The sequence below is a fragment of the Oncorhynchus nerka genome, linkage group LG11 (genome assembly GCF_034236695.1).
Source record: "Oncorhynchus nerka isolate Pitt River linkage group LG11, Oner_Uvic_2.0, whole genome shotgun sequence".
NCBI lineage: Eukaryota > Metazoa > Chordata > Actinopteri > Salmoniformes > Salmonidae > Oncorhynchus > Oncorhynchus nerka.
Genome location: NC_088406.1, coordinates 42,466,600 through 42,493,426, shown reverse-complemented (window position 1 = coordinate 42,493,426; position 26,827 = coordinate 42,466,600). Strand labels below are relative to the sequence as shown.

At 42.7% G+C, this 26,827-nt stretch overlaps 1 protein-coding gene across 3 annotated transcripts in view; it reads left to right on the top strand.

Moving 5' to 3' along the window:
- Positions 1-26,827, top strand: part of LOC115136897 (multiple epidermal growth factor-like domains protein 6) — a 92,337-nt gene that overhangs the window by 50,444 nt on the left and 15,066 nt on the right. For 2 of the 3 annotated variants that reach the window (XM_029672789.2, XM_029672788.2), the window contains exons 9-23: positions 2,056-2,178; positions 2,541-2,678; positions 2,911-3,033; positions 3,246-3,368; positions 4,212-4,409; positions 4,523-4,654; positions 8,331-8,459; positions 8,909-9,037; positions 9,365-9,499; positions 9,659-9,793; positions 12,751-12,876; positions 14,536-14,667; positions 14,803-14,931; positions 15,038-15,169; positions 15,652-15,780. In XM_029672789.2, coding sequence (XP_029528649.2) covers positions 2,056-2,178; positions 2,541-2,678; positions 2,911-3,033; positions 3,246-3,368; positions 4,212-4,409; positions 4,523-4,654; positions 8,331-8,459; positions 8,909-9,037; positions 9,365-9,499; positions 9,659-9,793; positions 12,751-12,876; positions 14,536-14,667; positions 14,803-14,931; positions 15,038-15,169; positions 15,652-15,780 — 2,013 coding nt within the window. The remainder of the gene's footprint in view (positions 1-2,055; positions 2,179-2,540; positions 2,679-2,910; positions 3,034-3,245; positions 3,369-4,211; positions 4,410-4,522; positions 4,655-8,330; positions 8,460-8,908; positions 9,038-9,364; positions 9,500-9,658; positions 9,794-12,750; positions 12,877-14,535; positions 14,668-14,802; positions 14,932-15,037; positions 15,170-15,651; positions 15,781-26,827) is intronic. The other variant, XM_029672790.2, reaches the window with a different exon arrangement.

The following is a 26,827-nucleotide window of genomic DNA, read 5'->3' as shown; positions in this document are numbered from 1 at the left end:
CACAGCTATTTCAGGTCTCTCCAGAGATTTTCGATCAGGTTCAAGTCCGGGTTCTGGCTGGGCCACTCAAGGACATTCAGAGACTCTTGCGTTGTCTTAGCTGTGTACTTAGGGTTGTTGTCCTGTTGGAAGGTGAACCTTTGTCCCCAGTCTGAGTTCCTGAGCACTCTGGAGCAGGTTTTCATCAAGGAACTCTCTGTACTTTGCTCTGTCCATCTTTCCCTTGATCCTAACTAGTCTCCCAGTCACTGCTGCTGAAAAACATCCCACATCATGATGTAGCCACCACCATGCTTCACCGTAGGGATGGTATTGGCAAGGTGATGAGTGGTGCCTGGTTTCCTCCTGACATGACGCTTGACATTCATCAGACCAGAGAATTTTGTTTCTCATGGTCTGAGTCCTTTAGATGCCTTTGGGCAAACTTCAAACGGGCGGTATGTGCCTTTTACTGAGGAGTGGCTTCCGTCTGGCCACTCTACATTATAAGCCTGATTGGTGGAGTGCTGCGAAGTTGGTTGTCCTTCTGGAAAGTTCTTCCATCTCCAAAAAGGATCTTTGGAGCTCTGTCAGAGTGACCAATGGGTTCTTTGTCACCTCCCTGACCAAGGCCCTTCTCCCCTGATTGCTTAGTTTGGCTGGGCAGCCAGTTCTAGGAAGAGACTTGGTGGTTCCAAACTTCTTCCATTTAAGAATGATGGAGGCCACTGTGTTCTTGGGGACCTTCAATGCTGCCAACATTTTTTGGTACCCTTCCCCAGATCTGTGCTTCGACACAATCCTGTCTCTGAGCTGTACGGACAATTCCTTCGACCTCATGGCTTGGTCTTTGCTCCAACATGTACTATCAACTGTGGAACCTAATATAGACAGAAGTGTGCCTTTCCAAATCATGTCCAATCAATTGAACTTACCACAGGTGGACTCCAGTCAAGTTGTGGAAACATCTTAAGGATGATCAAAGTCTCATAGCAAAGGGTTGGAATACTTACGTTAATATTATAAATTATAAATGTTATGAATTTGTTAACATTTAAAAAAAACTGTTTTTTTGGTTATTATGGGGTATTGTATGTGTAGATTGATGAGGACATTTCGAATAAGGCTGTAACGTGAAAGGGTCTGAATACTTTCCGAAAGTATGTCTGGAAATGCACACACACACACACACACACACACACACACACACACACACACACACACACACACACACACACACACACACACACACAAACAGACGTTCTCATATTTCAATACTGTTACATGCAGACAACCTTCCCAGAAATGTCCTAGAGTGAAAGAGACTTTTCCGAACTTGTCTATGAATCTCCACCACCCTGAATCCTCTTAAGAAAGCAAGTCTAGCCCTCATTGGTCACGGAAAAACCATAGCCATCACCTCTATCCGTCTCATGAACTTTCTCACTTTTCAACACTCGTGTAAAGCAACATGTGAACATTGAGTTTTAATGGTGGTTTAACTGAGACTCCGGTAATGTAAACGTTTGTTATTCTCCAAAATCAGTGCACCTGGACAAAACAAAGGTGGCATTCATCAGAGAGTTGCCTTTGTCCCGGGGCCATTAGAGCTGAGGCTCTATGACCCGGCCCTCCGGGGCCGTATGTACCATGACTGTGTGTGTGGGGCCTTAAGCTGATTAACGCTATGGCTGGATGATACTACTATAACATGGGGTGGCTAGAAGGCTATAGGGTTCAGGCAACTTCATTAAACACAACATTCTGTGTGTGTGTGTGTGTGTGTGTGTGTGTGTGTGTGCGTGCTTGTGTGCGTGCCTTTGTGTGTGTGCGCATGTGTGTGTGTTTGCGGTATGCTTCATAATCACTGAGAGCAGCCCACCACCATGCCTGTGCTCTAGCATTACTATGACGAAAGGCAATTTCTTAACCAGAAGCACTTTTCCCCCTCGGAACCTCATTCATAGCCTCATATGAATAAAAATGATTACTCCACGGATCCCTGTAATGTAATCTCTACCTGTGCTATGGGACTGTGCCCTATTGACTTACAGTATATCATGCTATCTTTTGTAGACATAGATGAGTGCAGCTCAGGCCAGGCCATATGTGCCCATCGCTGTGTCAACACCCGGGGCTCCTTCAGCTGTGTGTGTAACCCTGGCTTTGAGCTGGGCGCTGACGGAAAACAGTGCTACCGTGAGTATACATAATCATTTACATTAGAGTCATTTAGCAGATGCTCTTCTTACCCAAAGCAACTTTACAATCAGTAAATTCAACTAAAGCAGGCAAAATCAAAGTGCGTAGCAACATAGTTGAGGCCAATTGTTTTTTTCTGACCAAGAAGAAGTCTGGTCCCTCGTCTTAGGCTTATAACAAAGGTCAGGAGTAGTTAGTCCTGGTCAGGTGACATGATAAGGAAAAATATCTGACCCTAATTGTAGTATGTTCTTGTGAAGCTAATGTGTGAGTGATGGCTAATGTTTTGGTTTATTGCAAACAGATACTGTTGTTGGGTGCCATCCTTCACTTGACTGGTTGTATCCTCCTATTTGCAGGTATTGAGATGGAGATCGTGGACAGCTGTGAGAAGAACAACGGAGGATGCTCCCACCACTGTGAACACACCACCAACGGACCCCTCTGCTCCTGTAACCAAGGATACCAACTGGCTGAGGGCAGGAAGACCTGTGTGGGTAGGTACTCTCTGTTGGGTCATCATTGTTGAAGCCTTTTTTTGTTGTTGAGGTTTTTCCTGGTCAGGTCAGAAGGTAAAGAAAAACTCCTGATCAAACATGGGCCTTTTCTGAAACAGGTAGGGATTATTAGGACTTCAAATGCCCTTTTTCAATTTCCGTTCCAAAATGTCTTTAAATATTTTCCGTTGCATGCCCAAATGAACAATCATCTTTTGTTGCACCTCCCCAGACAGTGATGAGTGTGAGAGTGAGGAGGCGTGCTGCAGTCAGTTCTGTAAGAATAACCCAGGGGGCTATGAGTGCAGCTGCCAGGCTGGTTATAGGCTCCATCCAGACGGCTGTGGCTGCAATGGTAAGAGGACAATACGTTGACCATTATCCACTCATTATCTAGGTCCAAATTGACTCTGGATTGAGTTTACAGTATTTTATAAGACAGGGATGATTATGCATTGACAGTGTCTAAAAACTCATTGTTCTAGTTTTGATAATGGAAATAGAATACACTTGAAAAGAACCGTGTTCATTTTCAAAGTACTTCCTTTTGTTCTGTGGTCTTGTCAGACATTGATGAGTGCCTGGCAGAGAGTTCTGTCTGTGAACACTACTGTGTGAACACCCTGGGGACCTACGAGTGTTTCTGCAGACTGGGCTTCCGTCTGGACCACGACCACAGATCCTGCATCCGTGAGTACTATTTGATCATAATATTATACTGTACTATGCTATGCTATGCTATACTATACTATACTATATACTTTAGTATTCTGTAATTTCACAGTGAATGTGTATACATTGTCTTTAAACGTGTAAACGTAACTCTGAGAGACATTTGTGAGGTTTTCTAACAGCAGACTATAGTAATGATGCAATCACTTTAAGTATTCAGATGAATGTAATGTAAATGATAGTATAGTATAATACAGTATAGTATAGTTAGATGTAATGTACAATTTTAGTATAGTATAATACAGTATAGTATAGTTAGATGTCATGTAAATGATAGTATAGTATAATACAGTATAGTATAGTTAGATGCCATGTAAATGATAGTATAGTACAGTATAATACAGTATAGTATAGTTAGATGTAATGTAAATGATAGTATAGTATAGATAGTTATTGTAAATTATAGTATAGTATAAAACAGTATAGTATAGTTAGATTTAATGTAAATGATAGTATAGTATAATACAGTATAGTATAGTTAGATGCAATTTAAATGATAGTATAGTATAAAACAGTATAGTATAGTTAGATGTAATGTAAATGATAGTAAAGTATAATACAGTATAGTATAATTAGATGTAATGTAAATGATAGTGTAGTATAGTATAATACAGTATAGTATAGTTAGATGTAATGTAAATGATAGTAAAGTATAATACAGTATAGTATAATTAGATGTAATGTAAATGATAGTGTAGTATAGTATAATACAGTATAGTATAGTTAGATGTAATGTAAATGTGATCAATGTGAATGTGTTCTGAGTGTCTCCTCTCCACCTGTCTGTCTGTCCCAATGCAGCGCTGTACGACAGTGACCTGGATGACGATGAAGAGGAGGATGATGCAGATGAGGATCTGGAAGTGCACAGGTTGCCAGATCTGCTGTTCCGACGGCCCCCTCAGCTCCTGCAGTACACTGCAGCCCTGCACTCACCCTATGGTGAAGACCAGGAGGAAGAGGCACAGAGAGGGGAACTCACCCTGGTCAGCCACATAGGTAGCAAATCAGTGCTTACATACATGTCTGGTTGATGCTCAATGTGACATATGTGGCAGAAACGGTAAATCGTGCCATGGTTTTACAGGACTATGTGGGTGTGTGTGTCTCAGTGTGTCTAGATGATTCCTTCGGGGATGACTGTGGTGTGAGCTGTGCTGACTGTGAGAACGGAGCAGTGTGTGGTGCGGACAGAGAACACTGTGAATGTACACCTGGATGGACTGGCGTCATCTGCAACGAGAGTAAGTCACTCTCCTCTTCTCTCCCCAGCTTCTCTTATTATCACTGTAACCCTTGGAAGTCATCTATCACTTCATAGAGTTTCAGTGTTATTCAGTGTCTATTGTTGAGCAGGCAGTTATTTGGTTGGTTAGTCCTCGGGGTTAGGTATTTGAACCCAGATCTGGCCTGGAGACAGGCCAAGTCCACAACAAACAGAATACATCTCCCAGGCCAGGGTTGTTAGAAAGAGGCCAGAAGCCATTGTTTCACAACCAAGCATAATTATTGAGTGTCTTTGGGCTTGACCTGAACCAGGGATATAATTCTGAGTGGAATGTGGGGATAAATCCAAAACCATAGTCATTTTTATACATTTAAACATCCTCCTTTGGACTAGTGTTCAAATTCACACCAAGAAGAGTTACATTATGATGAATCCATTTTACCTGACCAGTGGGGAAGATTGAAAACGTAGCAGAGAATGGCATTTTAGTCATCTTATTAGGTTTTCATTGTTAGCTTGGTAAGAAGACAACTACAATGTTTCCATCCTTAATGTTATTATACACTGAGCATACAAAATATTAAGAACACCTTCCTTGAGTTGCAGCCCCCCACTCCTTTTGCCCTCAGAATAGCCTCCATTTGTCGGGTCATGGACTCTCCAAGGTGTCAAAAGCGTTCCACAGGGATGCTGGCTCATGTTGACTCCAATACTTCCCACAGTTGTGTCAAGTTGACTGGATGTCCTTTGGGTGGTGGACCATTCTTTATACACACAGGTGTCACGCCCTGACCTTAGAGCTTTTTATGTCTCTATTGTTATTTGTTTGGTCAGGGTGTGATTTTGGTGGGCATTCTATGTTCTTCTTTCTATGTTTTTGTATTTCTTTGTTTTGTCTGGTTATGGTTCTCAATCAGGGACAGCTGTCTACCGTTGTCTCTGATTGGGAACCATACTTAGGTAGCTTTTTCCCACAGGGTTTTGTGGGTAGTTAATTTCTGTTTAGTGTTTTGCACCTTTCAGGACTGTTTCGGTTGTTCAGTTTTAATAAAGAAAGCATGAACACTTACCACGCTGCGCTTTGGTCCGATGATTCCTCTTCTTCAGACGACGAATACCGTTACAACAGGAAACTGTTGAGCGTGCAGCATTGCATTTCTTGACACAAACCAGTACACCTGGCACCTACTACCATACCCGATTCAAAGGAACTTAAATATTTCGTCTTGCCCATTCACCCTCTGAATGGCACACATAAACAATCCATGTCTGAATTGTCTCAAAGCTTAAAATATCTCTTTAACCTGTCTCCTCTCCTTCATCTACACTGATTGAAGTGGATTTAATGTAACAAGTGACATCAATAAGAGATCATAGTTTTCACCTGGATTTACCTGGTCAGTCTGCGGGAGGCAGAGCGTTGAGCAAGTAACCAAAAGGTTGCTGGTTCGAATTCCCGAGCCGGCAAGGTGGAAAAATCTGCAGTTCTGTCCTCGAGCAAGGCAGTTAACCCCCAACAACAACTGCTCCATGGGTGCCGATGACGGTGATTATGGAAGCCGCTCGCACCTCTCTGATTCAGAGGGGTTGGGTTAAATCTGGAAGACACATTTTGGTTTAATGCATTCAGTTGTGCAACCGACTAGGTATCCTCTTCCCTATGTCATGGAAAGAGCAGGTGTTCATAACCTACACTCGGAAAGTATTCAGACCTATGAACTTTTTCTACATCTTGTTACGTTACAGGCTTATTATAAAATGGTTTATAAAAAAAAAAGGTGAATGACAAAGTGAAAACAGGTTTTTAGATTTTTTTGCAAATACAGAAATACCTTTATTTACATAAATATTCAGATGCTTTGCTATGAGACTTGAAATTGAGCTCAGGTGCATACTGTTTCCATTGATCATCCTTGAGATCCTTCTAAAACTGTGTTAAATTCAGTTGATTGGACAGGATTTGGAAAGGCACACACCTGTCTATAGAAGGTTCCACAGTTGACAGTGCATGTCAGAGCAAAAACCAAGCCATGGGGTCGTACAGCTCAGAGACAGGATTGTGTTGGGGCACAGGTCTGGGGAAGGGTACCAAAACATTTCGGCAGCATTGAAGGTCGCCAAGAACACAGTGGCCTCCATCATTCTTAAATGGAAGAAGTTTGGAACTACAAAGAATCTTCCTAGAGCTGGCCGCCTGGACAAACTGAGCATTTGGGAGAGAAGGGCCTTGGTCAGGGAGGTGAAGTTCCTCTTGGGAGATGGGAGAACCTTCCAGAAGGACAACCATCTCTGCAGCACTCCACCAATCAAGCCTTTATGGTAGAGTGGCCAGACTGAAGCCACTCCTCCGTAAAAGGCACATGACAACCCGCTTGGAGTTTGTCAAAAGGCGCTTAAAGACTCTCCGACCATGAGAAAGAATATTCTCTGGTCTGATGAAACCAAGATTGAACTCTTTGGCCTAAATGCTAAGCGTCATGTCTGGAGGAAACCATCCCTACGGTGAAGCATGGTGGTGGCAGCATCATGCTGTGGGGATGTTTTTCAGTGCAGGGACTGGGAGACTTGTCAGAATTGAGGCAAAGATGAACGGAGCAAAGTACAGAGAGATTCTTGATGAAAACCTGCTCCAGAGCACCCAGGACTTCAGACTGGGGCAAAGGTTCACCTTCCAACAAGACAACAACCCTAAGCACACAGCCAAGACAATGCAGGAGTGGCTTCGGGACAAGTCTCTGAATGTCCTTGAGTGGCTCAGTCAGAGCCCGGAATTGAACCCGATCGAACATCTCTGGAGAGACCTGAAAATACCTGTTCAGCAACACTCCCCATCCAACCTGACAGAGCTTGAGAGGATCTGCAGAGAAGAATGGGAGAAACTCCCCAAATACAGGTGTGCCAAGCTTGTATACCCAAGAAGACTTGAAGCTGTAATCACTGCCAAAGGTGCTTCAACAAAGAGTGCTTCAACAAAGCATAGAGTAAAGGGTCTGAATACTTATGTAAATGTGATATTTCTGTTTTAAATTTTTTATTTATTAACAAACATTTTTTAAAATCTGTTTTTGCTTTGTCATTATGGGGTATTGTGTGTAGATTGAGAAGGAAAAAAATACAATTTAATCCATTTTAGAATAAGGCTGTAACCTAACAAAATGTGGGAAAAGTCAAGGGGTCTGAATACTTTCCGAAGACACTGTATATAGACATGCTATTGCATTTTGTATGACAACATTTGTTAGATATGGGAAGGCAGTGCTGTGTATGTCTGGATACAGTGCAACCAGAGAGCAATAGAATTAAGGTAAAGATCTTTATACCAAAACTATTGCGTTTTCTGTACTGATTTTGCTCTTGTCTAGTTGCCACATTAACCATGTGGCTAAAAACATGACTAATTGCTAACTAACACATTTTCCCTCAGAGATTCATAAAATAGTTGTGCACAAGAGGTGTGACATGGAATGTTGACTGGCTTTGACTGAACCTATTTAGAAGGTCCAGCTGGGTTGTGTGTGGTAATTGCTACACAAGCCGTGTTGGATTAATGTGGGAAACGCAAAAAGCTAAGACCCTCATGTGGAGAAGATAATAGAAAAGTAAAGCGTTAGAATGTCTCTCACTATCAATCTCTCTCTCTCAAATCTCTCTCTTGCTCACCCCCACCCACCCTCTCTCTCTCTCTCTCCCAGCTTGTCCAGTGGGGACCTATGGACAGGCCTGTAACAGCCTATGTCGTTGCCAGAACGGGGGCTCCTGTGAACCAGTAACCGGGAGGTGTGTTTGCCCACCGGGGGTGCAGGGCCAGCTCTGTGAGGACGGTAGGGACTGACACACACACACACACACACACACACACACACACACTCCCCAGCACTCAGCCGACTGCTCCCCCACAGGGGTTCAAACACAGCACATTTTCTTCCTTGTTACTGGCCCTTCAGTTGCCCACCACTCCTCTCCCCTCCTCCCCACTGCATGGTTTTATGTCACTCCATGTCACAGCTCCACCACGTCCAAGTCCAGACACAGACCAGTCACCTTGCCTTAAGTGGCTAACCCTATTTAGCTAACCCTGTTCATTTCATCACCCATAAGGTTAGGCACTGGCTCTGCCCTGTAGACATAGCCTGGTGCCAGATCCGTTTGTGCTGTCTCGTCAATGTGACAATGACCATAGGAGTTTGCAAGACATCACAAACAGATTGGGGACCAAGCTACATGCTGGAAGGGCAAAATATGGTCTAACCACATGTGCAACTGTTGACAGGTTGCCCACAAGGATACTTTGGGAAACACTGTAGGCGGAGGTGTAACTGCCCCAACAACGGGCGCTGCCACCGTCTCTATGGAGCCTGCCTGTGTGCCCCAGGGCTGTACGGGCGCTTCTGCCACCTGCGTGAGTACCCATATCCTCTAGACTACAGTACCCAGCAGCCACCATGACTGACATCGTAATGTAGTAGAGCAGTGTTCTTCAGCTGACATCTTGAAGCTTTTGTCCTAGCTTGATTCAACTAATAAACTGAACATCAACCACCTGTTCAGTTGAATCAGGTGTCTTAGTACTGGTCTGGAACAAAATCCTGCACTGCCTAAGTGTGTCTCTTGGACCAGATTTTAGGAACACTGCAGTAGTGATAGATGAAGAAAATGATGTCGATTCCCTTTCCGTAGCTTGATCCCTGATCCTAGAGTTGTAGTGAGTGTACCTTCTCTTCTCCAGCTTGTCCCAGGTGGACTCACGGTGTTGCCTGCTCTGAGGAGTGTGACTGTGATCTGGAACATTCCCTTGGCTGCCATCCCAAGAACGGGACCTGTCTGTGCAAACCTGGCCACCATGGCACGCAGTGTCAGCAAGGTAAGCTGTTCTGGCTCAGACAATACAGTACACGGATATTGAGGTTATTGAAAAATAAAACTTACATGGTTGTCTGGATGATAGTGAAGCTCCTCCCCTGTGTGTGTGTGTGTGTGTGTGTGTGTGTGTGTGTGTGTGTGTGTGTGTGTGCCTCTCCAGAGTGTGATCCAGGGTTCTATGGTAGTGGCTGTTGGCAGCAGTGTGACTGTACAGTTGGGGAGACCTGTGACCCTAGGAGTGGAGAGTGCGCCCGGAGGTGTCCTGCAGGGCTCCATGGGAACTTGTGTCAGCTGGGTGAGCCAATCCCCCTGTGGAGGAGACTCCCCAACCACAATGCATGTACCTAGGGACAGGAGTGTTTCCCGGTCCGTTCAGGAACAACTCCTGACCTTTCATTCTGAGAGAGCGCTTTTGTATTGTTCCCTCATGCATGTGGAAATATTAATGGGTGTGTGAGTGTGTGAGTGCCTGCGTGCTTGTACGTACATGTGTGTGTGTGTGTATTAGTTTGCTCAAAAGGTTTCAATTGTGTTCCTCTTCTGGCAGCTTGCTCTACAGACCAGTGAACCGTTTCAGTGGGTTTCGTCTCTCCTTTGCTCCAGAGATATTAAAGAACGTTCAGGAGCGCTGTTTAAATCATAACTCGGTCTCCCTACAGCAGTGGTTCTTAACCTTGTTGGAGGTACTGAACCCCACCAGTTTCATATGCGCATTCACCGAACCCTTAATTGGAAAAATAAATTATGATTTTTTTCAAATTCAAAACATAGGTATATATTTTACTGGTGCACAAAATGATCCGTGCGTCAACATCACTGTGTTCAAAGAACAAAATCATCAAAACATGATTTTCACACAAAAACAAAAACATAATAATGAATATTTACTGCAAATCAGTGTGACTTCTGCTGTTGCCTTTCAGAGACCAGTTCAGAAATGTGCGGCTTCACCATGGCAAGTGCCACTCTCATGTCATTTTCGCAACAAAGTCTGTTCCTTTTCTTCGTTTTTATGTCCAGCATCCTCGAAAAGGATTGCTCGCAAAGATATGTTGTAACAAACGGTATGAAATTCTCAAGAGCTTTCTTAGCAATAACAGGGTACGTTACCATTTGTTGACACCAAAATGTTGAAAGCGTTGTTGTTCTGAAGAGTTGCTGTTGAACCTGGCTCTGCTGAATTTCAATGATTTCATTGAGCTATTCATCATTGACATCTGTTGTCTCAACACTAAACGTGAACGGCTGTCTCACCCATGCTGGATATGATTCTCTTGTAGGGAAGTATCCGTCGAGAGACTTTGGAAGCTCATCTAAGTGTGTGACAATTGCTTGCTTCAGTTCCGCAGGTACAGAAATGTCTCCGATTCCAGATACATCTTCGATCTTACTTACACAGCCGTCCAGCAGGGGAAAGTTTGCGAAGTTATCGTTCTCTGTTCGTCGTTTCCATAACGGTAGCTTTTTTTGAAAAGCCTTCAGGTTTTCCTCCGCTTCGATGATGTTGACTCCACCGCCCTGCATCTTTTATTGAGATGATTGAGAGCTGCGAAGATATCAGCCATGTACGCTAAAATGAGAATGAACTAATTTTTGTAGCAATCTGCATGACAATGTTGGTGCTTTTGCAAAAACAGGGCTAATTCCACACGCACGGCAAAAACACGATTCAGCACCTGTCCCCGGGATAACCACCGAACGTTAGAATGGTACAGAAGTACCTCGAATTCAGAGCCCATTTCTTTACACAGCTCACTGAAGATGCGGTGCCTCAGAGCACTAGTTGGCACATAGTTCACACATTCCACTACAATATTTAATACTTCTGCCAGTTTTGGAGGCAAGGTTTTTGTTGCCAACGCATGCCTGTGCTGAATACAATGCGTAATAATGATGTGTGGTGCATCGGCTTTCACTAGCGCACCAAAACCAGACTTTCTTCCCAGCATGACTGGAGCTCCGTCCGAACAAACTGCAGAAACCATATCCCACGAAAGATTGTTGTCTTTGAAGAAGTCATCCACCAGTTTCTTCACATCGGCTGCCTTAGTTGTTGTTGTAAGAGGCGTACAAAATGAAAAAATCTTCCTTTATCACGTCGTCTTTCACATAGCGCACGAATAGAGCAAGCTGGCTTAGATTGGAAACGTCTGTGGTCTCGTCGAGTTGAAGGCTGAATTTTGCCGGGCTTGAAATCAGATCTGCAACTACTTGAGCCAAGATGTCTTTGCTCATGTCCTCTATTCTGTCGCTGATGGTGTCATTTGAAAGTGGAATTTGGGATAACTTAAGCCTCTTTTCCCAGCATGATATTCACCATTTTCAACACAGTGTTTCACCAATGGTGTGTGGTTTGCCCTGCTTTGCGATCAGGTAAGCAACTTCGTACGATGCTGTGAGGATCAGTTTGTTGATGGGTACAAAGCCGAGAACAGGCAGAGTAGCTTTTACATCGAATCTGGCTCTCTTCACCTTGAATTCAGCGAGCGTTGTGTTCTTGTATTTTCCATCTCCATGCAGCTTAAGGAAGTGTTCTTAGTTTTGCCGGTGCTAGACTAGAATTACTCAACTTGGCATTGCAAATCATGCAGTTAGGACGCTGACTCCCATCACGTTCCGTTATACATGTGAATCCATATTGTACATATTCGTCCGACCACTTTCTTTTTTTGCTCGACATAGTAAGTATGAAGGGATTCAAATATTAAGAAAGAAATCTCAAGACATACCATCACGACAGTCACAAGTAGACTACTGGGCACACCAAATTCCCTGCAGCACAGATAGGCCAAGCGTTGTAGCGTGATCACCTGCAGCCAATGATGGCCAAGCAGGGCGTGTCATCACAAATCATATGAGTCGGATGTGTGTCTTGACCTCCGCCGAACCCCTGAGACTGACTCACCGAACCCCTGGGGTTCGATCGAACCCAGGTTAAGAACCACTGCCCTACAGACTGGCCAAGATAAGATGGACGGGTTATTTTAGACCTAATGCATCGTTCAGACCTCCAGGAGGGTCCCTTTATTAAAGCAAACAAATCATCCATCTCTTTAGGGTTTTGTTTCGCTTTGAATTGACGTGAGGTTGTGAGAAGTGGGCCATGCAACATCAGTTCACTTTGAGCTCACCTTGCTACTGCACACGATCCCAGTGAGGGAGATACACAGGAAATGAAAAAAGGTTTGTGTAACCCTTTCTCTCTGTTTCTCTCTCCCTCCATCATTCCGTCCTCTGTGTATCTGTATGTAGCCTGCAGTGCTGGTCAGTTCGGGGAGAACTGCCTCCGGACGTGTGTGTGTGGAGGAGAACCCTGTGACCCCATGACAGGAGAGTGTATCTGCCCTGTTGGGAAGACAGGAAAGGCCTGTCAACAAGGTAGTTAGAATGCTTCATAACTCATTATTTCATACCTGTATTACTGTTCAAATGTATTATTACTCATTATCATACTGTATTTATATTTCACTTAAATCTCATACCGTTTCTTCCATATTGTCCCTCACTGTTTTTCAAATCTGGGAATCTACATTCAAACAGTACAGTGCAGTTGTGGCCAAAAGTTTTGAGAATGACACAAATATTAATTTTCACAAAGTTTGCTGCTTCAGTGTCTTTAGATATTTTTGTCAGATGTTACTATGAAATACTGAAGTATAATTCCAAGCATTTCATAAGTGTTAAAGGCTTTTATTGACAATTACATGAAGTTGATGCAGAGTCGATATTTGCAGTGTTGACCCTTCTTTTTCAAGACCTCTGCAATCTGCCCTGGCATGCTGTCAATTAACTTCTGGGCCACATCCTGACTGATGGCAGCTCATTCTTGCATAATCAATGCTTGGAGTTTGTCAGAATTTGTGTGTTTTTGTTTGTCCACCCGCCTCTTGAGGATTAACCACAAGTTCTCAATGAGATTAAGGTCTGGGGAGTTACCTGGCCATGGACCCAAAATGTCTATGTTATGTTCCCCGAGCTACTTAGTTATCACTTGCCTTATGGCAAAAGTGCTGGAAAAGGCATTGTTCGTACCAAACTGTTCCTGGATGGTTGGCAGAAGTTGCTCTCGGAGGATGTGTTGGTACCATTCTTTATTCATGGCTGTGTTCTTAGGCAAAATTGTGAGTGAGCCCACTCCCTTGGCTGTGAAGCAACCCCACACATGAATGATCTCAGGATGCTTTACTGTTGGCATGCGTGCAGATGCACTCACACCTGCCTTCTGCCATTCCTGAGCAAGCTCTGTAGTGGTGGTGCCCCGATCCCGCAGCTGAATCAACTTTAAGAGACGGTCCTGGCACTTGCTGGACTTTCTTGGGCGCCCTGAAGCCTTCTTCACAACATCTGAACCGCTCTCCTTGAAGTTCTTAATGATCTGATAAATGATTGATTTAGGTGCAATCTTACTGGCAGCAATATCCTTGCCTGTGAAGCCCTGTGCAAAGCAATGATGTCGGCACGTGTTCCCTTGCAGGTAACCATGGTTGACAGAGGACGAACAATGATTCCCAGCACCACCCTCTTTTTGAAGCTTCCAGTCTGTTATTCAAACTCAATCAGCATGACAAAGTGATCTCCAGCCTTGTCCTCGTCAACACTCACACCTGTGTTAACGAGAGAATCACTGACATGATGTCAGCTGGTCCTTTTGTGGCAGGGCTGAAATGCAGTGGAAATGATTTTGGGGGATTCAGTTCATTTGCATGGCAAAGAGGGACTCTGCAATTAATTGCAATTCATCTGATCACTCTTCATTCTGGAGTATATGCAAATTGCCATCATACAAACTGAGGCAGCAGACTTTGCGAAAATTAATATTTGTGTCATTCTCAAAACTTTTGGCCACGACTGTAGTATTGGAAGACATCGGTCCACCAATCAGACCTGCTCTTCATCTATATTAAACCTTTGACCTGAAGTCAGTTAAACTATGTGGTCTTGATGGTCATACAACTCAATTAGGGCTTATCCTGACCAAATGGCCTGACCACCAAAACTGGTCAATAGCTATAGCCCTGAGTTTTCCCTCCCCCGTAGACTGCCCAGAGGGATTATGGGGGTTGAAGTGCCAGTTCCTATGTAGAGCGTGTGATAACGGAGCTTCCTGCAACAAGCAGACAGGAGTCTGTAACTGCAACCCTGGGTACACAGGACAACTCTGCCAGACTGGTGAGGGAAACAAATAAACGGAGATAGCCTTCAGTCTTGCTAAAGTGAGGATCGAAAGGAAAGAGACTGCGAGGGAGAAAGACCTTAAGATAATACTGTGTTATATTTCACCCGGACTATTCCTCTGCTCAACAGTGTGTCCAACAGGGTCCTATGGGCCAGGCTGTGTGAGCACCTGTGTCTGTCACCCTGATGCCAGCTGTGACCATGTCACCGGACACTGCATCTGTCCCCCAGGCCGAACAGGACACGTCTGCACTAAGCGTAAGCACCCTGACTCTCACCGATACGTCAGTCACACACACACACACACACACACACACACACAGTAGTTTTCTTTACCAACCTGTGTGTGTGTGTGTCTCCACAGCCTGTGAGGAGGGGTCATGGGGCTCTGGGTGCTCCAACAGGTGCCAGTGTGCAGACCGAGCCCTGAGTTGTGATGCTGTGACTGGACGCTGTGTGTGTGAGGCTGGCTTCACTGGAGACCACTGTGAACAGAGTAAGACATTTCTTTGGTAATACTGCCATCTTTAGGTAATACACTGTAACACATCTTTGGACCAGATCAAATCAAATGGTATTGGTCACACACACACATTTAGCAGATGTTATTGCAGGTGTAGCGAAATGCTTGTGTTTCAAGCAAGTGCTCTACAGATGTAGGATCTTCATTTTATCACTCTTTTGTTGCTGAGAATTTTCCAGTACCACACGAAATGCAGAGGAGCTTTGTGATTTACATAAATTCACTGAAAACCCACACTAAACACGATTATATTAATAATATTGCACTTTTCATGTAGCTTACTTTTGGCCAGCTAATAGTCTAACCATCAATCAAGCTAAATTAGGGATTAAACGTTAATATCCCATTATTTGCCGTGACAAAAAACATGTCCTCACAGCAGCAAATGTGTATATATTCTGGCTAGTGATATCTCTGTCTGATGTTGTCCATGTGTCTCTACCATGTTCCCCCAGAGTGTGTGGAGGGCAGCTATGGTTTGGGCTGTGCCCTGGACTGTCAGTGTCAGCACGGGGCTCTGTGTGACCATGTGAGTGGAGCCTGCACCTGCTCCTCTGGATGGACCGGAAGCTTCTGTGAGAAAAGTAAGACTTGTGAAAAAAATGGCATATTCATTACTTTTCCGTTTCTTTGAGATTCATTGAGACAAGTGTAGTTTTGTACACCTGAATTATTTGAGCTAAGTACCAGAAACAATCCATTGTCACCAAATAGTTAGGTAGCCTAGCGTGTTGGGCCAGTAACCAAAACGTCGGTCACTAACCAAATTTTATCTCTCTAAAATAAAATAAAATAACCTTACAATATATTTAAAACAAAATCATGCCTGTCTTTTCACTAGCCCATGTCATGGTAAAATACTAAAAAATAATAGCTCTCTCTTTCACGGTGCGTTTTTAATTAACTAGTTGCTTCAGAAGAATTTCTGAAAATTGAAATATCGCGTTTTGAAATCAAACCCTTCATTTATAGGGTGACAGGTAGCCTAGCGGTTAAGAGTGTTGGGCCAGTAACCGAAAGGCTGCTACTTCAAATCCCCAAGCCGATGAGGTGGAAAAATCTGTCAATGTGCCCTTGAGCATGGCGCTTAACCCTAATTGTGCCTGTAAGTCGCTCTGGATAAGCGTGTCTGTTAAATGAACTTATACCATGCTGTAAAATAAAGCATAACTTATGGTCTCTTCTATTGGTCTAGTAATGAAAGTTCAAGTAGAGAAACCACTCAGAATTCACAAACCACCACCCAGTTTTGTGACTAGTGTAACAATATACAGCTAGCTATACAACAGACCTCTACACGGAGGAGAGATTGACAATGAATCTGGTGTCAAGCTGTCTGAAGCGCTTCGATTAAATATGAGTAAGTAATAAACTTCTGTTGTGGGACTTGTCAGTGGTGGAAATAGTTCCCAATTGTCATACTTGAGTAAAAGTAAAGATTCCTTAATAGAAAATGACTCAAGTAAAAGTGAAAGCCACCCAGTAAAATACTACTTGAGTAAAAGTCTAAAAGTATTTGGTTTTAAATATACTTAAGTATCAAAAGTAAAAGTGAAAATAATTTCAAATTGCGTATATTAAGCAAACCACACATTTGGTTTTGTTATTTACGGATAGCCAGGGGCACACTCCAACACGCAGACATAATTTACAAACAAAGCATTTGTGTTTGTGTGTCTGCCAGATCAAAGGCAGTAGGGATGACCAAGGATGTTCTCTTTATAAGTGCGTGAATTGGACCATTTTCCTGTCCTGCTAAGCATTCACAATGTAGCGAGTACTTTTGGGTGTCAGGGAAAATGTATGGAGTAAAAAGTACATTATTTTCATTTGGAATGTTTATTTTTTATTTCACCTTTATTTAACCAGGTAGGCTAGTTGAGAACACCTTTATTTAACCAGGTAGGCTAGTTGAGAACACCTTTATTTAACCAGGTAGGCTAGTTGAGAACACCTTTATTTAACCAGGTAGGCTAGTTGAGAACACCTTTATTTAACCAGGTAGGCTAGTTGAGAACACCTTTATTTAACCAGGTAGGCTAGTTGAGAACACCTTTATTTAACCAGGTAGGCTAGTTGAGAACACCTTTATTTAACCAGGTAGGCTAGTTGAGAACACCTTTATTTAACCAGGTAGGCTAGTTGAGAACACCTTTATTTAACCAGGTAGGCTAGTTGAGGACACCTTTATTTAACCAGGTAGGCTAGTTGAGGACACCTTTATTTAACCAGGTAGGCTAGTTGAGGACAAGTTCTTATTTACAACTGCGACCTGGCCAAGATAAAGCATAGCAGTTCGACATGTATAACAACACAGAGTTACACATGGGATAAACAAACATACAGTCAATAATACAGTAGAAAAAGTCTATATACACTGTGTGCAAATGAGGTAAGGCAATAAATAGGCCACGGTGGCGAAGTAATTACAATATACCAATTAAACATGGGAGTGATTGATGTGCAGAAGATGAATGTGCAAGTAGAGATACTGGGGTGCAAAGGAGCAAGATAAATAAATACAGTATGGGGATGAGGTAGTTGGATGGGCTATTTACAGATGGGCTATGTACAGGTGCAGTGATCTGTGAGCTGCTCTGACAGCTGGTGCTTACAGCTAGTGAGGGAGTTATGAGTCGCCAGCTTCAGTGATTTTTGCAGTTCGTTCCAGTCATTGGCAGCAGAGAACTGGAAGGAAAGGCGGCCAAAGGAGGAATTGTCTTTGGGGGTGACTAGTGAGACATACAGTTGAAGTCGGAAGTTTACATATACTTTGTTTGGAGTCATTAAAACTAGTTTTTCAACCACTCCACAAATTCCTTGTGAACAAACTATAGTTTTGACAAGTCGGTTAGGACAACTACTTTGTGCATGACAAGTAATTTTTCCAACAATTGTTTACAGACAGATTATTTCACTTATAATTCATTATATCACAATTCCAGTGGGTCAGAAGTTTACATACACTTAGTTGACTATGCCTTTACACAGCTTGGAAAATTCCAGAAAATGATGTCATGGCTTTAGAAGCTTCTGATAGGCTAATTGACATCATTTGAGTCAATTGGAGGTGTACCTGTGGATGTATTTCAAGGCCTACCTTCAAACTCAGTGCCTCTTTGCTTGACATCATGGGAAAATCTAATGAAATCAGCCAATCAGCCAATCACCTCAGAAATAGAATTGTAGACCTCCACAAGTCTGGTTCATCCATGAGAGCAATTTCCAAAATGACTGAAGGTACCACGTTCATCTGTACAAACAATAGTACGCATGTATAAACACCATGGGACCATGCAGCAGTCATACCGCTCAGGAAAGAGACGCATTCTGTCTCCTAGAGATTAACGTACTTTGGTGCGAAAAGTGCAAATCAATCCCAGAACAACAGCACAGAACCTTGTGAAGATGCTGGAGGAAACAGGTACCAAAGTATCTATATCCAGAGTAAAACGAGTCCTATATCAACATAACCTGAAAGGCCGCTCATCATGGAAGCCACGGCTCCAAAACTGCCATAAAAAAGCCAGACTACGGTTTGCAACTGCAAATGGGGACAAAGATCCTACTTTTTGGAGAAATGTCGTTTGGTCTGATGAAACAAAAATATAACTGTTTGGCCATAATGTCCATTGTTATGTTTGGAGGAAAAAGGGGGAGGCTTGCAAGCCGAAGAACACCATCCCATCTGTGAAGCACGGGGTGGCAGCATCATGTTGTGGGGCTGCTTTGCTGCAGGTGGGACTGGTGTACTTCACAAAATAGAAGGCATCATGAGGATGGAAAATTATGTGGATATATTGAAGCAACATCTCAAGACATCAGTCAGGAAGTTAAAGCTTGGTCGCAAATGGGTCTTCCAAATAGACAATGACCCCAAGCATACTTCCAAAGTTGTGGGAAAATGGCTTAAGGACAACAAAGTAAAGGTATTGGAGTGGCCATCACAAAGCCCTGACCTCAATCCTATAGAACATCTGTGGGCAGAACCGAAAAAGCGTGTGCGAGTAAGGAGGCCTACAAACCTGACTCAGTTACACCAGCTCTGTCAGGAGGAATGGGCCAAAATTCACCCAACTTATTGTGGGAAGCTTGTGGAAGGCTACCCAAAACGTTTGACCCAAGTTGAACAATTTAAAGGCAATGCTACCAAATACTAATTGAGTGTATGTAAACTTCTGACCAACTGGGAATGTGATGAAATAAATAAAAGCTGAAATAAATAATTCTCTACTATTGTTCTGACATTTCACATTCTTAAAATAAAGTGGTGATCCTAACTGACCTAAGACAGGGATTTTTACTAGCATTAAATGTCAGGAATTGTGACAAACTGAGTTTAAATGTATTTGGCTAAGGTGTATGTAAACTTCCGACTTCAACTTTACCTGCTGGAGCACGTGCTACAGGTGGATGCTGCTATGTTGGAAACTGTAGTGAAGTGGTGAAGTAAAAGTAAAAGTTGTCAAAAATATAAATAGTAAAGTACAGATACCCCCAAAAAACTACTTATGTAGTACTTTAAAATATTTCTACTTAAAGTACTTTCCACCACTGACTATTGTATTGGTTCCTCCTATATCGGTCTAAATTGTTGTTATTCTAGCTGTTATAACTACTTTAATGATTAAGGTTTGACCGTTTGTTTTTAGATCATCATACTACCTTGTGTAGGTATCCCCTTTCCCTTTCTCTAGAATCTGTTTAGCCACTCACCGTGGTTTAGTTTTAAACTACCAAGGTAACTTTTCCAGCGAAAAGTCCTGTGTTAGACTCTGGAGGGCGCTGGTGGATGTCTGATGGTCCCTGTGCAGATTCTCACACACATAGTCCAATTACAGTAAAACAAGACCAACTATATGTGCATATTCCAGAGTAGCTGGTCTCAAGCATGACTAACTCATTGATTTGATTTTGATTAGGCTTCGGCTGAAACGGTCTAATGTAAATGTGTGGTGTAAGATGTAAGTTACCAGTGGTGTAAAATATAGCCTGCTTCATGCGTGAATCACAGTCATGTCACATTATATCATAAGATACATTAACACACACCCTTCTGACCTGTAGGATTTAACATTTCTAGCCATTACAAGCCAATGGTTTCCAACATCATAGACATCATTGGCCAGGTCGCAATTGTAAATGAGAACTTGTTCTCAACTTGCCTACCTGGTTAAATAAAGGTGAAATAAATAAAAAATCAGCCTTAATTGAAATGACCATGGAAACTAAAATATATATATTCTCACTCACTCACTCACTCACTCACTCACTCACTCACTCACTCACTCACTCACTCACTCACTCACTCACTCACTCACTCACTCACTCACTCACTCACTCACTGTTCTGTTTCTAAAGTCTCCCCCCACCCTAAAATAAGGTGTCCAGTTTCCCCATATTGTACAGGGGCCTCTTCCTTTAGGAGCAGTCAAGAAGTGATTTCTACAAGGCAGCGAGGGCCAGAGTCTCCCCTTCCATGTCTCTATGTCTGTCTGGCTGTGTGGTCTCCTGCCTTGGTTTATAGGCTGACAGGACACAGCGCTTTAACACACAGGCAGGGATCTGGAAATGATCCTCATTACTTCCTTAAAGGGGTAATCAGGGATTGGTATAGGTACATCATTATTTTTTTTTAAACTTTTGAATGAATGACATATAGCCTTTAATTCTTGAAGAATATAACTTTTAAATGCATCATGAGCTTATTAGTTCAACTGTCAATATAAGATTCTTTTACTCCATTGTTTGTAATACCACATATCAAAGCATGGTTAAAACTATAATTTTGATCTATGGATGGCCATTCCTGACATCCATGAATTTGCGAGTGGTTACATTTTTCCAGCCCCATCGGTCAGTTGTTTACCAAAATAAGTGGTGGGGCCAGTTTGTTGTTTTTCAAATCCCAGATTTCCCCTTTAAAGAGCTGATTTAATCAGCGATGTAGCTAGCAGCACACTAGCTGGTGGAGTATGAGGACTCCCAGTACTGACAATAAACAGAGGCACAACAGGCACAGCACACAACTTAAACCTTGCATCCACAGTGGAAATAGCAGCACAGACCAGGCTAATATCAGATGACACTTCACTCTGGGATTTAGTGGAAACCAAGTGCCCTCTTCTGGTGGAAAGAAGGATTGGCATTGCCGTTTTGCAACCTCAAACCAGGATCCCAATATCTATCTACATATTTTAAATGTGTATGTAAATGAGAATTCAGAATTTAAAAAAAATCTCCCTTCAAATTGCACACAGTTAATTAACCCATTTAGATCATTTGACGATTTGGTTGGTCTCCAATGTAAACTAAGTGCATTTTGTAAATTGATAAAGATAACTGATTTAAGCAATAAGTCACGAGGTGGTGTGGTATATTGGCCATATACCACAAACCCCCAAGGTGCCATATTGCTATTATAAACTGCTTACCAACTTAATTAGAGCCGTGAAAATACATGTTTTGGCATACCTGTGATATACGGTCTGATATACAACAGCTGTCAGCCAATCAGCATTCAGGACTCGAACCACCCAGTTTATAAAACCCTATAACCCTGTAGCTGTGTTGCCTGAAGATTACAGAGGTTACCAAATTACTAGAGGTCTGCTGGCCAGACAAAATGGGCTGTGGTGGATGTCATGGTGAAATGTACCTCCACATCAACTCACACCCTGGCATCAAACATGACATCAGTCTGGCATCTCTGCCAGCAGCTCAAGGTATAGAGCCATCTGACCAGATGTTGACCAAATACAACCAGTACTGTACCACCATCACAGAATGAAACAGTACACTGAAAATGTACTTCCTTCTTGAGTCTTTTGCACTGCTGGGATGGTGTAAATAAAACTAGGCTGCATTACACACTGCAATGGATATTCTAACCTTGAGCCCCTGTCTGCTCTGCTCTTGCTGATCCAAACTTTTTGTTGTGCTGCCTGACCAATGGTGTGCTGTGTGGGCCTACAGTGGCAGTTCAGGAGGAGAGTCAAAGAATTCTTCCAAAATGTTTTTTTGATTATTCCAGAAAATATTAATTGACAGTTTATGGTGTTGAAAGTAGGCACATTTGAGAAGGCATCATTAATTTCAACCATCATTTTAATTAGACTTTACTAACAACAAGAGGGCTTTGTATTGTAGCCTATTTATTCATATTTAAGAAATAAGACGTATGCCTACCTGTTTGACAGAGGAAATGAGGCTTTAGGCTGCTATATCCATAGATTTCTCTGCCAATTCTTCCACCCACCATGCACTCTTTAACTAGCCTACCTCTACGTCTCAGTGAAGGGCTGTTAAATTAAAGCCGAGACTCGAATTGAGGGGGTCTGAGAGGGTATGCCATAGGCCTTCCTTATATTCTAGAAAATGGCAAAAAGCACAGGCCTACCCCTTGTTAGCTTACGATTTTGAAGAAAATGAAATAGATCTGATTATATAAAGTGATCTATAACAGGGCTTTGGTCCGGAATGCTTTGTGCTAGAAACAAGCTGTAAAATACTGGTAAAAGACATGACTCCGTTGCATATGGGAATATTATTATTGTGTTTCTTTGAGATTCTGAGGCTGAGCTACAACCTTCTGTAGCCAAGAGGACAACGAATGGACTTTGCTTGGGAAGTAATCTAATTCTGTCATTATCAATTGATTAAGCTATTCACTTTATGTGCAATAGAAGCTGTTTAAACCCAGACAGATTTTTAGGGAAAGACTTGTGACCTTCTCTCGTTGGGTTAAGCCACGGAAGAAGAGTAGCCAGTAGTTAAAACGTACAGTTTTCTGTGTTGGTAGGCCTACTCTGTCTGGGGTTGGAAGGAAGAAGAGTAGCCAGTAGTTAAAACGTACAGTTTTCTGCGTTGGTAGGCCTACTCTGTCTGGGGTTGGAAGGAAGAAGAGTAGCCAGTAGTTAAAACGTACAGTTTTCTGCGTTGGTAGGCCTACTCTGTCTGGGGTTGGAAGGTAGCCTTAACTTTTGAAAGTACCATGCTCAGACTCCTAATGACGTCTCAGATTTAATTATTTGCAAACAGGGACAGTTTCATTGCAAACAAAACACACTGATTTGGCATTGGAGAAATATGATAAGATGAACACATAGGCCTCTCTCACTGTCCATTCTTAGCCTGTCATTTGTGTGGTATTAAAAAATTATATAAAAAATTCTGCCAATATGTCAAATTATGTCAAATTGCATATAATATTAATAAAAGGCTGTTTTTCACAGGCCTGAAAATACAATGACAGAATCATACAATGTTTTTACTATAAAGATCTTTCCACTCCTATTCTTGTCCAAAGTGGTCTGTGAACCCACAACCTCCTGGCCCTCTGCGCTATAAACATTCCTGTGTTGCCATGTAATGCTTACAGGACAAAGAACAGTTTCTAAAACTGCATATCTAAGGCTCTGGTCTGTCCAAGAAGTGAGGGTAAATGGTAGGCATGTTCTCTGTTATCCACTATGTTTTAATTATTATTTTGGATTTAGGGGAGGGTCACTTGTTTTTTTTCTTCAAGTGTTCAGGGAGGGTTTAGGTCAAATATATTTAGCTTAAGGGAGGTCCATCCATTTTCATTTCAGAGAGGTCCCATTTTATCCATGTGACCCTCATTATACATCAAGTTCACTCCCTAACAAGAACAGACAAAGACAGAAAACTATGAGGTGTTTTGCTAAAACGGCTGTTCTCCAAGCAGTTCGCTATGGACTCGGGGCTCATGTACGACACACTTAGTGAACTCGCCCTGTCCGAGTGTAGCCTGTCTTGCCAGATCACACTGGCCTAATGCTGAATAGGTCATTTTCTTAATAAACAGAAACAAATAGAATAGAATAGTAGTAGGCTTATAGTACGTTTGCACCAAAAGCACCTCCTCAGTCATTTCTTTAGGATACTTTAGGATACTCATTGTAGCCGAATAGTCTCAGTTTTTGTTCCAGTGCAGCCAAAAGTCAACAGCGCGCAACACTAGGTAGGATATGCTTTGATTGAAACAAAATACAAGAAAGGCTAATAGTTTGTAACACCATCGGCTCTAATTCACTTAGAAACAGTCATTCAAGAAGATCTAAATGCATATTCCCACAAAACTGATTGAGGTCAGATGATTGGCATGCAGACGATTGGCAACGAGCTGCAAAAAAACAACACTCAAACTGAAACTGGACAGTTTTATCTCCACATTCAAAGACTCAATCATAGACACTCTTACGGACACTTGTGGCTGCTTCGCGTGATGTATTGTTGTTGTCTACCTTTTTGCCCTTTGTGCTGTGCCTGACAAATGTTTGTGCTGCTATGTTTGTGCTGCTGCCATGTTGTGTTGTTACCGTGTTGTTGTCATGTTGTGTTGCTACCATGCTGTGTTGTCATGTGTTGCTGCCATGTCGTGTTGTTTTCTTAGGACTCTCTTTATGCAATGTTGTGGTGTTTGCCTAGTTAAATAAAGGTTCAATTAAAAAAAGGTTGGACATTTCACGGATAAAACGTGAATAATTATAATTCACGATGGACAGTGATGGCCTATTTTGAAACTAGGTAAGATGAGACATTTTTTGAATGTCATGTACACCAGATAGATGCAGTGAAATGTGTTATTTTAGGTAGGCTTTTATTCTTTTAGAGGAGGGTGCATTTTATGGATATTATATAATGATGTTGCAACTGTTGGTACAAATATAATACATCTGTCCCGTACAAACTTTGATTGAGAAATTAAGACATCATTGGAAAAAAAGTTTGCGCTCCAGCACCTAAAAAAAATAGCACTGTACCACAGACACACAGCACCACAGGCACACATCACCACAGACACACCGCACCACAGACACACAGCACCATAGACACACAGCACCACAGGCACACATCACCACAGACACACCGCACCACAGACACACAGCACCACAGGCACACATCACCACAGGCACACCGCACCACAGGCACACCGCACCACAGACACACAGCACCACAGACACACCGCACCACAGGCACACCGCACCACAGACACACAGCACCACAGACACACAGCACCACAGACACACAGCACCACAGGCACACCGCACCACAGATACACAGCACCACAGACACACAGCACCACAGATACACAGACACACAGCACCACAGATGGATCCATGGCAGTATCTTCCCTGCTCAGGCTGTAATGAGACAGTATAACTTTATAGTAGAACCACCACAAAGGCAGATTACTGTGGCAGCGTGGGAAAATGTAGCATGATCCCCAGATCCATTTGTACGGTCTTGACTACTCCTATGCTTTGGTCATGTTTAGCATGGCAATGGCCATAGGTGTCGGCAAGACAGCACAAACAGATCTGGGACCAGGCTAAGAAAAAAACGCACGGCGAGCCCAGAAGTCAGACTCTGTCTTCGTGTTTTTCCCAATAGAAGGCTAGGTACAATAGTATTACTCTATGTAAATGAGAGGGGTTATTTGGCATTGGGTCAATTGGAACAAGGGATATGTTCAGACTGGGAAGCAGCCAGTGCCAGGCTTCCCCACACACCACCAGGGCTGAAAGGAGGTGTGTCCTACTGCATCTGTTAATCAATCAGAAACGCAGTCAAGCGAGCGCAGCTTTTATCTAAACAAAGACATAAATGATGCTGTGCCTGTGTTGTAGTAACTGCTCTTAACATACAAACTGATAGTAAGTGTTGTCATCGCAGCTTTTCCCCAAACAAAGACATAAATGATGCTGTGCCTGTGTTGTAGTAACTGCTCTTAACATACAAACTGATAGTAAGTGTTGTCATCGCAGCTTTTCCCCAAACAAAGACATAAATGATGCTGTGCCTGTGTTGTAGTAACTGCTCTTAACATACCAACTGATAGTAAGTGTTGTCATCGCAGCTTTTCCCCAAACAAAGACATAAATGATGCTGTGCCTGTGTTGTAGTAACTGCTCTTAACATACCAACTGATAGTAAGTGTTGTCATCGCAGCTTTTCCCCAAACAAAGACATAAATGATGCTGTGCCTGTGTTGTAGTAACTGCTCTTAACATACCAACTGATAGTAAGTGTTGTCATTAGAGCTGTTGCTCTGTGATCCTTGTACTTTTCAGTGACAAATTGAGCAATCAACGAGAATCGCAAAGTAAACACGGGCATTCCTGTCTGTTTCACGGTTTAGTTGAGCTTATAGGCAATGTTTACAGCACATTGGAAAAGCCCCCTCTACATCCCCCCACACAGGGTTTTTCCATAACAGCCCTGGTGGACCTGTTCTGGGCCATAGACAATGTGTTTACTAAACTCTGTGGTTGTCCATTGACTCCAAAGACATTTTCAACTATCAGCAGCCCCCCCCTCCGCTCTCTCTCTCAATGAATGGAAAACAGACCCAGGACACTGTCATTGCTGAACACCAGCAGTGGGAACAGAACTGTGTGTGTGTGTGTGTGTGTGTGTGTGTGTGTGTGTGTGTGTGTGTGTGTGTGTGTGTCCGAATTGTGTCTATATGCAGTGGTGGAAAAAGTACCCATTTGTCATACTTGAGTAAAAGTAAAGATATTTTAAATGAAACGATTCAAGTAAAAGTGAAAGTCACCCAGTAAAATACTTGAGTAAAAGTCTAAAAGTATCTGGTTTTAAATATAC